The sequence below is a fragment of the Leucopleurus acutus genome (genome assembly GCF_964270905.1).
Source record: "Leucopleurus acutus genome assembly, chromosome: 11".
NCBI lineage: Eukaryota > Metazoa > Chordata > Mammalia > Artiodactyla > Delphinidae > Leucopleurus > Leucopleurus acutus.
This window is the reverse complement of record NC_139152.1, coordinates 85,148,077-85,163,919: the sequence shown is the minus strand read 5'-3', so window position 1 is coordinate 85,163,919 and position 15,843 is coordinate 85,148,077. Positions and strand designations below refer to the sequence as shown.

Below are 15,843 nucleotides of genomic sequence, written 5' to 3'. Positions count from 1 at the left end.
AGATCTGTCAGGTAGAGCGCCTCTTTTGACAGGTCTTAGTACTCTGTTCCCCGCCTCAGCTCTACTCTCCAGTTTTGGAGACCTGGACAAAGCCACTCTCAGAAGCCAAGGCTGAAACTAACATACCAGGATTTGAAATCGACGGACTTTAACAAATCCTTTAAATCAACCCCCCTCCCTCATCTCCGTGGAGACAGTCCCCCTCCTACAGAAGAAAAAGGATGAATGCAAGAAAATCTCCCCCGTTCCCTCCATAGTGCAACCTACCTGCTTCCGAAGTCCATTCGCACCAGGGCCTGAGCACGCCGAGCCCCTCAGAACCAGTTGGTGAAGTCGAGCAGTTCTTGCTCCTCGGGGCTGAGAGGGTCGTAGGAGCCCTCGTCCGACGAGTAGGATGAGACCGGCGACCCGGCCATGGAGTTCATGTCGTTGGAGTAGTTGGGGGAGATGGTGGGCGACAGGACGCCCGCCTGGAAGGCGGCGCTCACCGCGTCGTGCTCGTCCAGCAGCTGCTGCAGCGCGCGGATGTACTCGACGGCGGAGCGCAGCGTCTCCACCTTGCTCATCTTCTTGTTGGCCGCGCCGTTGGGGACGTGCTCCCGAAGGGTGGCGAAGCCCAGGTTGACCAGCTTGACGCGGTTGCGCTCGCGCTCGTTGCGGCGCGCCACGGCGGCCGGCTGCTGCTGCGGCAGGCTGTAGCCGAAGCCGCTGAAGTTGAGCCGGCGTTTGCAGCGCATCAGTTCGGGCGAGGACGAGCGCTGTCGCTTGACTTGCTTGGGCGCTGACTTGTGACCGCCCCCTGAGGGCTGGCCGTCGGCCGCGGGGCTCAGCTGAGGCGCCTGCGGCTGCGGCGGCGGCTGCTGCTGCGCGCTCTGCGCCGCCGCTGCCGCCGCAGCCGCCGCCGCGGCCGTGGCAAAGAAGCAGGCTGCGGGCGGCAGGAAGGGCTGCGGGCCTGCGCCGCCGCTCTCCATCTTGGCAGAGCTCTCCATGCGCAGCGGCCGGCGAGGAGTCGCGGGATCGGAGCGATCCGGGGACGCGAGGTGCGGGGCGCGCGCTGGGGGGACACAGACAGGACCGGGGGGCCACGAACAGAGAGGGAGAGAAGGGGAGAGATGAAGAGGGAGCCCGGGGAGAAGTTACAAAAATACAAAATCCCCGGGAGACTTCTTAGGGTGGGAGCAAGGAAGGTGCAACTGCTTCTCCTCCTCCCCCCTCTCCTCCTCCCTTCGCAGGTTGGCTTCGGGAGCCTCGCGTGGCGCTCGCGTGTGAGGCTGCCGCTAGCGCCTTCTTGTTTGAAAAAAAAAAAAAAAAAAAACAGCAGAAGAAGCAAAAGTCGGTGGTGAGCGCGCTCTGCTGAGTCTTCTGTTCCTCTCCCCTTAGGGCTGCGCTCTCTTGCGCCGGGTCTCGGTCTCTCCAGCCGCGGCTCGGGCTGTTTGTATTATTTTGTTAACCCCCTTTCTTTCTTATTTCCTTCTTTCACTCGCCCTCCTTGGCCGGCTCCCCGTCGCTGCGCCTTCCACGTTCCCTGGCCAGAAGTGAGAGAGTGCTGGGCGGCTGGAGTGCGGCCGCCTTTTCAATGGGACACCCAGCCCCACGCGCAGCCCTGGCCCCGCCTCGCCCCCCACTCCCCGCTGCTGCAGCGAGCGGCTGCAGCCCCCCCCGCCCCCCTCCTCTTACCTCCTCTTCCCACCCCCTCCCTAAACTCCCCCTCCTCCCCTCCCCTCCCCCCGCCCGTCCCCCGAGCCCGTTCCTTGCAAACTCTCCATTCAGCCGGGTTTGTTGTTGCAGTGCGTGCGCCTGGCGCGTGCCGGACTCCCGGCTGAATAAACAGGCGGCGCGCTCAGGGCGGGCGGCAGCCGGGGGTGGTTCTAGAAGGGGGGGTGGGGAGGGGGAGGGCAGCGTCGCCGACGGGCCAATAGCTCTGGAAATTGGGGGTGTATGGGTGGAAAGGTTTGGGGTGAAGTGTCCCGGGATTCTCCTGAGAACTTGGGGAAAATCACAGGGAAGGGTTTGGGCAGAAAATGTGACACGGGGCTGTGTGGAAGTTGGGGGCGGTGAGGCTCCATTTTTTCCTGTTTTCTTCTCCTACCCCACTGTCACTCTCTTGGGGGTTTTCGATGCTCTTGGGAGCGGAAGGAAATTTGCTACTGAAGTTCAGAGAGATGGGGAGGACTCCGTGGGACTGTTAAAGTACTGTTAAGACTTAGGTTCTGGTCCCAGTGCATCCTCTCACTAGCTCCGTGACCCTTAGTAAGAGACATCCACTCTGAGCCTCAGTTTGCTCGTCTGTAACAACAGAAGGTTGGATTAGATGGTCTCTAACGTCCCATCCAGTTGTGAAATCTAGGATATGCCCCCTACAACTGAACAAGTGTGGAGGAGGCCAAGAAGAAGGGAGGTGATCGCTTTGAGGGGTGGTGGTAACCAGAGCTGTAGGAAGACAGGTGTGTATGGCCGGGATACTCTTCCAGGATGACCTAGCTGCCTGTAGCATCACCGCCGCGCCCCGTCCCCCCACAAAAAAAAGATTATTTCCGGACCGGCTAAGGGGGTGTATAAAGAGAGGAGCTCTTTGGGGTATTCCCAGGGTGGATCTGAGAAAGGAGATGGGGGGAGGTGATGGAGCTCGGGGGTGGGGGCGGAGCAGCTTCGCTGGTTGTTCGGCGCCGCTGCAGGCATCTCGGCGGCCTTGGCTCAGCCTCCATCCCGCCCCAGGCGTGTGCCCGGCGGGCCGGTGGCAGGCGACTGGGAGCCGAGCCCGGCCGGGCCGCGTGCTGGCGCCGCGAGGGAGGAGGAGGCGCTTGCAGCCGTCGCTCGGCCGCTTGGACGGCGCCCACCCAGGCGCCCTTCCTGGGCCCTCGGCCCTGGCCCTGTCTGGCCAGAGCCTGGTCCAGCTTCGGGGCTCCTTGGGACGCGGCGCTGCGGAGAAAGCGGACGGAGCAACGGAGCAAACTGTACCGCTCTGGTGGACGGAGAAGAAGGAGACTGGGGCGCGTCTCAGGTGGCGTCTACACAGCCGGGAAAAAGCAGAGTGTCACCATCCGGTTGATTTGTCCACTAGAAATAGGCAGTTTGGGTTAGAGACCTGGGTACAGGGATGCTCGTTTTGACTTATCCCAATAATTGCTTCTCATTGAACTTCCCTTTGTGGAGATGGGTCTCTCTCTAAAAGATCGTGTGGGTGACCGGGGAACCTCCTCTGGTATGGGCGAGTGCTGTCGGAACAATAGTGGTGGTGAGGGCAGTGGTGTCGGGGTCCCGAGGTGAATCACATCTCAGCCTCAGTTTCTTCTTTTAAAACAGATGTGTTTAGGAAGCATAGGACTGAATGGGGCCAACAGAGATCCGTTCTGTAAACTTCCCACCCACACGGCCCCCTCCCCTACAGTGGCCTATGGCCTGCTGACCCCAAAGGACCCGGGTGAACTCCGTGGGATTTACACCTCTGGCCTCTCCCCCCGCCCCTCCCCCACCCCAGGAAAGGAGATGCGAGGGCTCCCGATTACATGTGCCTCCTCTTCCAGGAAGTATAGGAGGCCATGAAGCCTAGAGCAGAGTCGCATTACCCGCTTTCCAACAGGAGGAAGCCTCAGACCACCTGGCAGGATACCGCTATCAGGCACATTCCGCAACCCGTTTGCCCCAGCTGTGCGCCCCGGGTGCGGGCCGCTAGGAGGCATCCATCCTCCTGAGCAGAATAGGGGCTGGGGTGGGGGGAGCGGGGCGTGCGTGGCGTACGGGGCGGGTCGTCAATATCAACGCATCTAAAGGGCACTATCCTTCACATTAAGCTGTATCCCTTCCAATTCAGACTCTATCTTCCACACTTTACAAAGGCCCATAATCCTGGCTCTACCACCATTTCGCGTTGTAACCTTAAACAACCGCTAAGGCCCTCGGTTTCCCCATCTGTGCCAGAGCGGCGTCCGCCAGCTCATTTCGAACCGTATCTGCGAGCGGGGGAAATTTGCTGATGGCCAGAACGTGTTCTCAGTATCCTTCTAGGATGCGGGCTCCACGGGTGCACAGAGATGCTCCTTATCAGGGACTTCAAGGCCAGAGCCTACTCCCAACCACACACACACACACACACACACACACACACACACACACACACACACACAGACGCGCGCCATGTAATGGGCGTTCAAAGAGAAGGGCCAACTAGTGAAGCCGCGCATTGTAGCGGCCCTACGCTTTGGCCTCCGCCCAGGAGAAAAGACAGCGGGCGCTGGGATCCTTCCGGCCAAAGCCACGAAACATTTGTCCTTATTCTTCCCGCCCCAGCCCCGAGCCAAAATCCCATCCTCACCCTCCCCACTCCCACATCCTCAGCCTATTTCCTTACATGCTTTGCAGAACCTCCAGGAACCCAGGCTTTCTCTTCCTCCCACTCAACACAAAGAGTGCTCCCAGCCGGACGCTGTCCTCTCCACCTTCTCCAACCCTAAGGCAGAGCAGTCTAGAATCTTTTCTTAGGGGCTTGGCCTCGGCCCTTGGGGACTGTGCGCTATCAAGGGTAGGTTTTTCTTTTTTGTTGTTGTTTTTTTTTGTTTGCTTGTTTGTTTTGTGGTACACGGGCCTCTCACTGCTGTGGCCTCTCCCGTTGGGGAGCACAGGCTCCGGACGCGCAGGCTCAGCGGCCATGGCTCACGGGCCCAGCCGCTTCGCGGCATGTGGGATCCTCCCGGACCGGGGCACGAACCCACGTCCCCTGCATCGGCAGGCGGACTCTCAACCACTGCGCCACCAGGGAAGCCCTCAGGGGTAGTTTAACATGTTCTTCCACTGAAATTGGCGTTCTGGTTGTTACACCAATTTGGAGCAAAGGACTGAGGCTCAAGGGCCAATTAGCATCCTGCCTCTGATTCTGTGACCTACATTTGACCTCCCCAACACACACACTCACACACCTAAGAGAGCTGTCACATACTCTCCCAGGCCCAGGGAACTCCGGACCTTGTACTAAGGGATAAAGCAGAGGCTAGTTTGGTATCCAGGCTCTGTTACTTCAGAGCTGGGGGTTTGAGCAAAGAGCCGACACTCTGAGTTTCGGTTTCCTCATCCTTACATGCCCATGGTTATAGCACCTACCTCCCATAGTTGTGAGATTTCAAAGAGACGTACGTGGAGCTCTCAGAACTAGGTCAAATGGAAAGGGACTAACAGGAATGGCCTTTTCCAAAACGAGGAGGAAGGCCCTGCTCACACAACCCACCCAGGAATGGTTTTGTGGGAAGAGGACGCCTGGCTGTCAGCTTCCTGGACCCGCATTGTGCTAATTGCTCCAGCCACTGGAGATCAAATGCCACCCTGTCCCACCGTCCTGTTTGGAATTACTGTGTAATTCCTGTCCTTTTTGAGGAATGGTGGTGATGCTTGCTGGCAAACCGGGGTGATAGAGATAGAAACCAAGTGTTTGTTTGTTTGTTTTAAACACAAACAGTAACAAGTCAGATGGAATACAGACAAGCTTCATGGCTGGCAGAGGGAAAGGGCTTCAGCAGAGCCAGTGGCCCTGCCCTCCAGCTGTCTGTGGCTCCTTTGACACCCAGTGGGCCTGACTCTGAGCAAATTTCCAGGCTTTTCTTGACCAGGACACTCAAGGTCCCATTTATCTAGAAGTGGAGGGAGAAGAAAACAGCTCACAAAAGGAGGGTTCCACGCTTTCATTCATACATGGAGTAGTGGCACTCCCTTTGCTTATCTGTCAAGGCCTGCAGGAGAATTAAATCTTTTGTTTTTTGTGAATTCATTTTGCAAATTCTTCCACACATATCAGGGGTTACCATTCTTGTGATGGGGAGGCAGGACACTCACCCTCTTTGGTGTGTATTACCCATACTATAGATATCCCAGAAAAATGGGGAGGTTCCTCTTTCTCCTCCAGTACAATAAAGGCCTCAGTTTCTGCACCTTCAGACCCCTCTTCTATGTTCGGGGATCCTGAAGCTGGACCATACGTCAGATTAAAACTACATTCAACACCAGGATCTACGCGGGGAGATGACTTTCCTAGTGATGCTTAGCAGTCGGCTGCCCGGGAGACCTGCGGTGCTGAGGCCCCAAATCTCCCGCCACTTTCTTTGCACCCGCAGCTGAAGGCCAGGCCACCTTTGCTCACAGGCTACCCTCAGGCTCCGTAACTGTGCACCTTCTCTCTGCGGAAAGGAGATAGGCCTCCTTTCTAAAAGTGCCTTTGGTGCTCTTTCTCTGGAGGGAGGGGAGTTCATATTGAAAGTGAAACTAGGTTTCCTATTGAATGAATCATTTAATACAATTATATTTTAGTGGATCCTGAATAAAAGGCAAAGCGAGTACGAAGATGAACGCAGGCCTCAGAGCCTTGATTTGAACAGGAGATTTTTGGTGCAGACTTCAATGTTGGTGAGTGTTAAGCCCCATAAACCCGGGGTTCTTTGAGAAAAGTGCGCGTGCAAGGAATTCAGAGCAGACACCCACCTCCAGTAGCTGTAACACAGGGCCTCTGTCCTGGGATGTATGCGGCTCCGAGCCTGTGCTTGACACTGTCTTACCCAGGGGAAATGAGAAGTTCATTACTGTGAGGTCTGCTGTGTCCAGTACACCCTTCCCAAGGTAAGTTCGGAAGCGGCGCTGCCCAGCCTGGGTTGAGTCTGACCAGCCTGGGATGGGCTGTTGCAGTCGGGGGCAGAAGTACACAGACCAGAGACCTGGCTGAGCTTCTTGGTCACAGCAGCCAGGCCTGCACCTGCATTAAGGAATCCATGCTCCAAACCAATCTATTTGCTTTTTCCATACGCCTTACAAAGGGGGGGGGGGACTGGGAAAAAAAAAAACAAAAAGAGCACAAACTATTATTTTCTCGTGGCTTTTTGGTGAAGGAGGGGAGGTCGGGAGGGGGAGGGGGTAATTTGCAGCCAACCTCACAAATCCTTTTGAAGTTCTTCAAATAAGGAGAAATAACACTGCTAAGTCTTTATTTTTTCTAAAGCCCCATTTACATTATGATTAAATACCTTCCTCGGATAAGCATAAAGAAAGTCGTTAATCTATATAGCTCTCCAAAGAATCAATACATTCGAAACTTTTGTAGGATTTGTTACACCCTATTTTGTTACAGTAGACCAGCTCCTCTCTGTCTAGGCACATGGCTCTCCTTCCCTCCCCCCTGCTTCCCCACCTCCTCCAAGAAAGGAAATAAAGTAAAGGTCTTTCACGGTAAACAAAACCAGCTGATTCTTCACAGAGAACCCATGAATAGCTGGAGAAGAAAAAAAAAAAACTTACAATAAATGGTGCATTTTTTCTCTGCTGGGTATAGTATTCAAGGATCAGGGCAGTATTCAAACAGAGGTCCATTTTTTGCTCAGCAAGAGAGTTTAGAAAAGGAGCGTGGGGTCCATTCAGCGCTTTCCCCCCTTCACAATCGCCGGGTTCTATGAAACCTATCTTCCATGCCTTGTCGGAGTGTTTCTGGGGACCAATTAGTGCTTTGTTGCACGGCTTCTTTGCTGAATCTTTGAGCAGCAAGAAAAAGCGCTCTCGACTCTCCCCTTATTTTGACCATTTCAGTCATTACTCAGTGTAATAATTAATATGACAACTGGACGCTCCAGTTTGTATAGAAACACCTCAGCTACAGGAGCGAGCGTGCAGTGGGTGGTAACGAGCCCTCACATCAGCCGGGGAAGCCACACACACAAAAAAGGAATGAATGGCCAGAGAGAAAGAGAAGGAATAAAGATAAAATAGTTGGCAGAACGCAGAGGAACATAAAACAGATGAGAACGGAGAGACGGAGGGGGAAGGGGGGACAATTAAAAAGGGAGGGGGGAAAAAACACCCGATGGAGGTTAACTTATTTTGAAACTGTTTTCTGAATAGGACCCTGGACGTGAGTGGGCCGGCTGTCAGCCCAGCGCATTCCCCATCCCCCACCCCCGCCCACCCGCGACTTTCTGAACTCTCTTGGAACTCGGTGGGGAGGAGGGTTGGAAGGAGGACTCCTGCAGCCTTTGGGCTCTCCCCGAGGTCCTTCTAAAGAGTGCACCCAACACACCACCCAGCTCCTAGTTTGCCTTCCAGTTTTGCAAAAATCCTGTTCCCCGTCGCTCCGGCTTCGGGTGGCAATAGAGAAGATTGGGCGCGAGTGTAGACGAGAGTTGAGTGCTGCATCAGCTCCCCGCGGGTGAGTTTTGGGGAGAGGGCACTTCTGATACACCCCAACAACTCTGCAAAGCTGTCTCGTGGAGCAGCGCCCCGCGGGGCCCTGGCGGGGAGGGTCTTTCCCGGTAGCGCACAGCCAGACTGCGCGCTGCGCCCCGGGTCCCCGCAAGTGCGCCCCGGGGTGGCGATGCGCCCTGGGCTGGCGACCCGCTCCGTGACGGCATGATAAATAATTAGAGGGTTTAAGCGCGTTAGCCACAGCTCATGCTAATGAGCCAGATAAAGGCTCAGTCTAACCCGAAGTGACAGTTTGCATATAGCAGGGAAGGAAAAAAATCCGTTTATTTTTTCCGTATCTTGATTGCTTCTTCTCAAATGCAGGCGTCCCCAACCCCCTATTCATTCCCCTGATTCCCTCTCCTCACAGCCCCCCACCTCCTGCCACACACACAACACGCACACTCCACCCCCCTTTTGACCCTTCCTCTGTCACCCAGGCCCTGCCCGGCCGCCTGGTGACATCGCAAAATACCCGGGTGTCCCTATCTGACCAGCCGGGAAAGTTCACTCCCAGCGCGCCCTGGCCAGTCTCAGCCCCCAAGCGGAGATGGTTCGTGTGCCTTTCTTTACAAAATATGGAAGGCACCAAGGCTCGCATGCTGAGGGAAGGACTTTGGGGCTGAGGGTCAGAGGCCTCTGAGAGCTCCGGGGGCCCAGCAGGCCCTTGGGCGCCCTCTGCGCTCACCGGGGCGGGCGAGGGGCGCTGCCTGCTGGGGAGAGGAACGCAGGCGCCGCCCGGGACCCTAGAGCTGGAGCTCCTGAAACGCTCCTGCCGCCTCCTGAAAACAGGGGCAGTTTGCCGAAGTGACTGAGGTCAGTCGTGTGTCCCCATTGTGTGGCCACGTGTCCTGTGTCCATCATCACCTCCCCAAAGTCCGAGCTCAGCCCGACTCCTTGCGGCGCGGCCGGGGAATGCTCTGGCCTATAAATCAGCCAGCGGCTGCGAGCTGTCTGCACCTCGCTGCAGACCTTGACGCTGGCCCCAGCCGGCCAAGGGGAAAGTTTGCTCGCACCAGGTTAGCAAGAAAGAGGCCGCTGCCAGGGCCCAGGGTCTACTTGGGCAACTGTGGGCCCCCAAAGTGGGACAGTTGAACTCTTTCCTCCCCGCTCCCCCTTCCCTAGACCTAGCATTTGCAGAGTCTTTTGGGGTAGGAGGTGGAGGGAGAGGAAGAGGGTAATTTCTGATACATGGTTATTCGTTGTCGTGGAACCTTAAATAAACAGCAACAAAAACAAAATTAAATGAGTTAATATTTGTAAAATGCTGAGAACCGTGCTGGGCACCGAGTGAACACTGTATATGCATTTCTCAAGTAAATATAAGCATACTGAAATACATCACAGGAGGTATGTGCTATTCATCTCAGATGTTAGAAAATATTGCTTTGATCCCAAAATGATCAAGGTTGACATGCTCACTGATTCGTCAAGTAACTATTGAATATAATCAGAGATAAATAAGACAATCTGCCTTCAGTCAGCTTCTAGTTTAGTAGACAGAAAAGGAGGAGTATAAGACAAGAAGGTCCATTAAAACACAGTTGAAAAACAATGGAGAGCCCTCTGCCCTCTCCCCTCATGCTCTGTTAGTGTGTACTCTCCCCCTCCCTCATCCTCCAGGTTACCCCCAAGTAAATACACGATCTAGGTAAAAAGCGGACTTGTTGATGCAAACACGTCCAACCCCTCTTCCCCCACCAGACGGTCACCCCCAGCTTCTCCTGTATGACAATAATTCATGAGCAGACACTAATGAAGTAAACACACACACGCACACACCCGTTAACACCTGTAGTATCAAGTGCAGTGAAAAGGCAAGCCACTTGAAGTCAGACAGACACCAGGTTCTGGAACTTTCTATCTCTGTGCCCTTGGGCAAATGGCTTACTCTCTCCTAGACAATTCTCCATCTAAAAAATAAGGGGACTGAGTAAAATGCTTCCCCTTCAGCTCTGACTACACAGACAATACAGGCACGACCACATGACCCTCTATTGGCAACAGCTTCCGTCTTTGAGCAGACAAACATCTTTTGCTGATCTTTACTGCAAGGACCTTCAGAAGGCACATGACCTCATACCGCTTCATGATGGAGACCAGTCCTTGCTAGTGCCAGGATTATGGCTCCTAGGGGCCAGAGGCTGCATTATGGGGTCAGCATAACTTCAGCCCTGGGGGCCAGAGTAAGAGATGAGCCATTGGCTCATCAGGATTCACATGCAAAGAGAAGAAACTCACCACTCTGGCTAAAGGCGGCTTTGCTTGGGTCACAGGATTCCCTTTGACTTCCTGAGCAGTTTTTGGTTTGGGATTTGGCGGCCATGGAAGCTCGAAGTCCTCCTAGGTGGGTTGTATGAGTCTCTCGCCACCTGCCGGTTATTTCTTGAACTGCAGGGAGGACTGCGTGAAAATCTTGTAATTCCATTCGTTGCAAGGTGATTTTACTAGTTCTATCCCATACAATTCAGTTCAAGCACAGAGCACCGTGCTGTCTGTATCACGTCCACACAATACCTACATTAGAAATACATGACGTGCTGTTAATGTTCAGATTATGAAGCTTCATCCCAGACCCACCAAGTCATAATCTGGCCAGCTGGCCTTTATAACAAGCTATGGAGTAGTCCTTTTGTACACTGAAGATGGAGAACTAGTACTCTAGAGGCATTTCAGGTGATAAGACACAGTCTCCATTATTCAGAGCTATGAAGAATTAATCTCTTCTGATAAAGAAGTTACACTAGTCTCATGAATATACTTTCTTTGGGTTAAGGGGTGTCCTGCTGACTTCTGAAGGGGGTGGAGAGGATTGGTAAGTTATTAAGGGATGGTCTTTGATGCTGGCCCCGAAGAATTGGCAAAAATTTGCAGTGGGAAGAAAAGGGCCGTTGGAACAACCTACCGAGCACAGAGCCTCTCGTTTCCTCGACTTTTGAGACTCCAACAAACTTAACCTCCACTCCTCTTTGGCTATGCTCTTTCGAGGCTATATCTTGGGTGTTGTCTGCACTCAGAGAAGCTCCACCTTGGAAATCTTAACTTTCCATCGATTCCTTCTCATCCTCATGCTTTATTATCAAGTATATTCCTAACAAGGAAAGAAATTCGGGTCTTTTTTTAAATTGGGGGGTTAGGGGGAGTTGCCCAAGCATATGACATTTCCCCCAGCTTTATTGAGGTATAACTAATTGACAAATTAAAATTGCATACATTTAAGGTGTACAACTTGATGTTTTGCTGTTCATGTCGCCACAATCAAGTTAATTAACATACTTATCACCTCACATAATTACCATTTTCTTTTTCTTCTTTTCTCTCTGTGTGTGTGTGTGTGTGTGTGTGTGTGCGCGTGCGCACGCGCATGTGGTGAGCACACATAAGGTCCACCTGCTTAGTAAATTCCACATATACGATACAGTACTGTTAACTATAGTCACTTTGTTGTGCATTAGATCCCCGGAAAGGAAACTGTTTTGACCAGGGGCTGAAGAAAACTGGACACTTAGACCACACTCTCAAGGCTTCTGACCTCGAACCTTAAGACTCATTGACCCAGGGCAGTGAACAGTAGGAGTGTTCCCGAAACACTTCTTACAGGTAGACAAGCAGCGAGAGCTATCCATGGAAATGACTGCAGATGACATAAATGCATCCACTAAATGCAAACTATTCAATAAATGTAACTTCATCTTAACTTCTCCTTAGCTTGATCTCAATGATGTCTGGGCCACTCTGCATGAAAAGTATGATGAAGAGGACATCAGAGTGGAAAGAGACGGCAGTCTTACCTGATTGTGGTTTAACTCTCTTTGGAACATTTTACAGAAATATATGTCTATATATGAACCATTGCTAGAGTCCCTCCAGGAGCCATGAAGGAGTCTATGTACGTGCAGGACCCTAATGCTTTAGCTTCATAAGCTCCATAATAAATCTGCCTCCAGTGCCTGTGAGTAAATGGTAGACATATATTGAATGAATGAATGAATGATGGAATGGCTGAAGTTAAGGAACAAGAGCATGAAATTTGGACTCAAGATAGCCTGTGTGACTTTGGACAAATCACTTAATTTTTTCCTCATTTTCAAAACGGAAAGAATAATTGGTATCTTACAGATAATGTATGTGAAAATACTTTCTAAATCAAAAAGTAAAATACAAAATAGAAAAATTGCTTTTAGAAACACCACACATAAAGGAAGGTCTAGGTTCTCCACCTTTAACTTAATATCCCAATGAGTTTCAGTTCCACAGGCATCTTTTCAATGGTTAGCCTGGAGAGCCCAACTCAATGGATCTCTTTGGTCTGTCAAGAGCAAACATGGAGCCGTCTCTGAGAATGGCACTCTCTCCATCGACTCAGCAGCCCAGGAATCATCTTTGACTTGTTTTTCACCCTCACCCACCATATCTAAATGGATACCTTCTAAGTCTTTATCAAATGCATCCTACTTTCTTCGTCTCTACCATCAGTACCATTCTAGTCCAAGGAACCATGGCCATTTCTCACCAGGACAAATGTAATCACGTCTTAACTGCTCTTGCCCTGCCCCCAACCCCACCTCCACTCTCCACACTTCAGCCAGAGTGATCTCGTGATAATGCAAATCTCAGAGAAACACCGTCTCATTACATACTTCAATGGCTTTGCAACTCTTGCGGCCTAAAGATTAAAAAAAAAAAAAATCTTAAAATGGTCTACAAGACTCTGCATGGTCTGGCTTTCTCCAGCTCTCCAGCTGCATCTTCAACCACGTTCTCCACTGTTTCCACCACATACTTTTGCATATGCTGCTCCTTCTGCCTGGAACTTTCCAGACAGTTCCAGGTTCCTCCCTTCCTCTTTCATCGAGGTATGTTCTACTTCAGATTCTGAGATCAAGAAAACCTCCTGGGGAAAGGCTCTTTCAGTATCATGTACATCTCCTTCATGTCCTCTGTGACAGCTGTAAATTTGAATTTATTCCTGTAATTTTATTAAGGTCCACATCCTAAAAAGAACATAAACTCAGGGAGGCAGTTACATCCTTGAATCTAAAACAGTGCCAGTATTGCAGCAAAAGCTTAACAGGTATTTTTAGGTTGTATGGATGAATCTCACTCACTTCTAGTCCCCCAAGTGTCTCCTCAACCTTAGAGTTCAGCCAGCTTTCCCCTGGTGAGACAGATGCAGAAGAATTAGAAAAACAGTCTATGTCTAAGATCATGCATGTGTTTTACCAAGAAACTGAGCATCCCATCGGTCTGGTAGGCTGTGGGCCTCAGTAGATGTGTTTCCCACATTTATCACTCAATGAGTAATGACTGCAGCCACCAAGACCCTAGCTTTCAAATGGTCAAACCTACCAAGGCTCTACAGGGAAGAGGGGTCTCTGAGTGGACAGGGGTGTTTGTACCACCCTCACCTTCCACAGAGAGCTCTTCTGTCGCTCAAGAGTAAACAGGAAATGATGACGAGTATTTTTCTCAAGACTAACATCACCACCCCAGGTCTTTTGCCTCCTTTCCTACAAGACCACAATATCTCAGATTCCTCAGCCATGCAACGGGAATATTCAAAATCTCTCTCACTGGCTTATACAATAGAATGAATTAAGTAAGACAACCTTTGCAATATGCCTGATACTGAATAAATATTTAATGCAGAATAAATATTTGTCCCTTTCTCTTTCCAGAGAGGATGAGATGGAAAGAATAAAGCTGAAGGCTAGCTCATTTACGTCTAATTAGAAATCCAACATGGCTTTGGGCAAGTTTTCTAGGCAAGCTACCTTCTTTCTTTGCAAATTTCCTTCCTCACAGACATTTAAATGGAAGAGATAACAACAAAGACAACAAAAAAACCTCTCTTCCAATGCCACAGTCTAAAGAAAACGCCTCTTTCTCATTCTTTTTTGTTGTTTTTGTATTCCTCCTGGCATATTTACACAATGGGGAATACAAAACTTTGTATTTTATTTTTATTTGTCATGGGTTGAATTGTGTGCATTTTAAGTATGATAAATGTTTACGATTTAAAAAATAATTTGTATGGCTAATATGTGAATGAAATGTAATTTAATTATTTCCCCTGTTGATGAAGTTTTCACTCCCCCCCCCAAAGTTTTCTGACCTGAACATTTTTGTACATATTTTTCTACATTTCTGATTAAACTAATATGAATTGTGTACTTAGTATTATGCACCAGACACCATGCTTAGTCCTGGAATTTAGAAAGACTAAGATTTGGTCTCTAGTCTGAGAGTTCTTAATCTAGAAGGAGGAGACAGATAGTGAAAACAAGACAACGAGAGAATTTATGTGTTTAGTTACAGAAGAAAAGTCAAGATGCTATCTGAGTCAAGAAGGGGTGATGGCTCCCACCTGGAGGAAGTGCTTTTTGGAAGAGGCAGTACTTGCGTTGACCAGCTGAGCACCAGCCCTTACCAAGCCCCACTATTGCGGCAGCTTCCCCTGGCTTTGACCTTGGATTTTTCTTAAACCGAATCTTACCCTTATCTGCTTGGATTTGATGCCATAGCTCTACTGACCAGTAGCTGAGCCCGCTCTGCCCCAACGTGTCTTCAATCCCTGACTGATATTGTTGTCCTGCCTCTGAGGCATCTGACTTCGATCCAGTCCTACTTGTGGCTTTGCTGCTGTCACTATTGTTAGTAGGATGGTGGTAAATGTTTAACAACCCACTGACTTCACCCCTGACTTGTAGTGTTTGCTGATTTCCATGGAGTAAACATTCCCACTTTGGCAGATTTCAAGCTATCAATGTACGTATGATGTTGAGAAGAGAGGTGTGGTAGCATATTATTATGTAGTATTTCTACCGCCCAGATAAAATGGGCGTAAATAACCTTAAGAGCATGGATGATAAAATTGAGTAAAGTAATTATGAAATAATTAAATCTTGAGGATTTATAACCTTTGTCTTAAATGTAATTTATTTAATTTTAAGTTTATATAATTTAGTTTATAATCAGGGACGTGTTTAGCAACAGGCTCACAGAACTGAAGAACCAGCTCTCTCACAACTATATGAGCTGGCTTTAGTACCCCACTGGCTATAAATACATGAACTGGTCCTGCCCACCTCTCCAGACTCAGCTCTTCCCTCTCTCCCCTTCCCTCTCTACTTCAGCCACAACTGGCCTCTGTCTGTTCCTCAAAACATTCCCCTGTTCATTGTATTAGAGATTTTGTGCAGATGTTTCCTCCAGTGGGACCCTTCTCCCCTCATGTCTTTGCATCTGGAGTGGCGTTGTCTCATAATTCAGTTCTCATTTCAAATATTACCTTGTTGAATAGGTCTTCCTTGTGCATCCGACTTAAATCAGCCTCTTCAAAACAGTTTATCTCTTTTATAATACCTCTTTTTAAGACTTGATCTCTTCTTGGCCATATCAGTAGTGAGTGTATCTTGTTTTTTGTTGTTGTTGTTGTTCTTTTCCTGTTTACTGGTCATGTCCCCTAATAGAATGTGAAATCAATGAGAGCATGAAATGTCCTGCTCATCACTGTCTAGAACAGTGACCAACACATAGAATATACTCAACAAATATTTATTTAATGAATGAGTGTATGAATGACAACACAGTGACTTCAATCTGATCGCCAAGAAGGATGCTAAAGTAATGGCTCCA

At 50.2% G+C, this 15,843-nt stretch overlaps 1 protein-coding gene across 1 annotated transcript; it reads right to left on the bottom strand.

Annotated features, from left to right (window-relative positions):
• Positions 1-314: 314 nt before the first annotated feature.
• ASCL1 (achaete-scute family bHLH transcription factor 1) lies at positions 315-1,457 on the bottom strand (the record flags this gene model as incomplete). The annotated part of the gene is made up of 1 exon (XM_082849278.1): positions 315-1,457. Exon 1 carries the CDS (start codon positions 987-989, stop codon positions 315-317), a length of 675 nt encoding a protein of 224 aa, XP_082705404.1. The 5' UTR covers positions 990-1,457.
• Between the last annotated feature and the right edge of the window lie 14,386 nt (positions 1,458-15,843).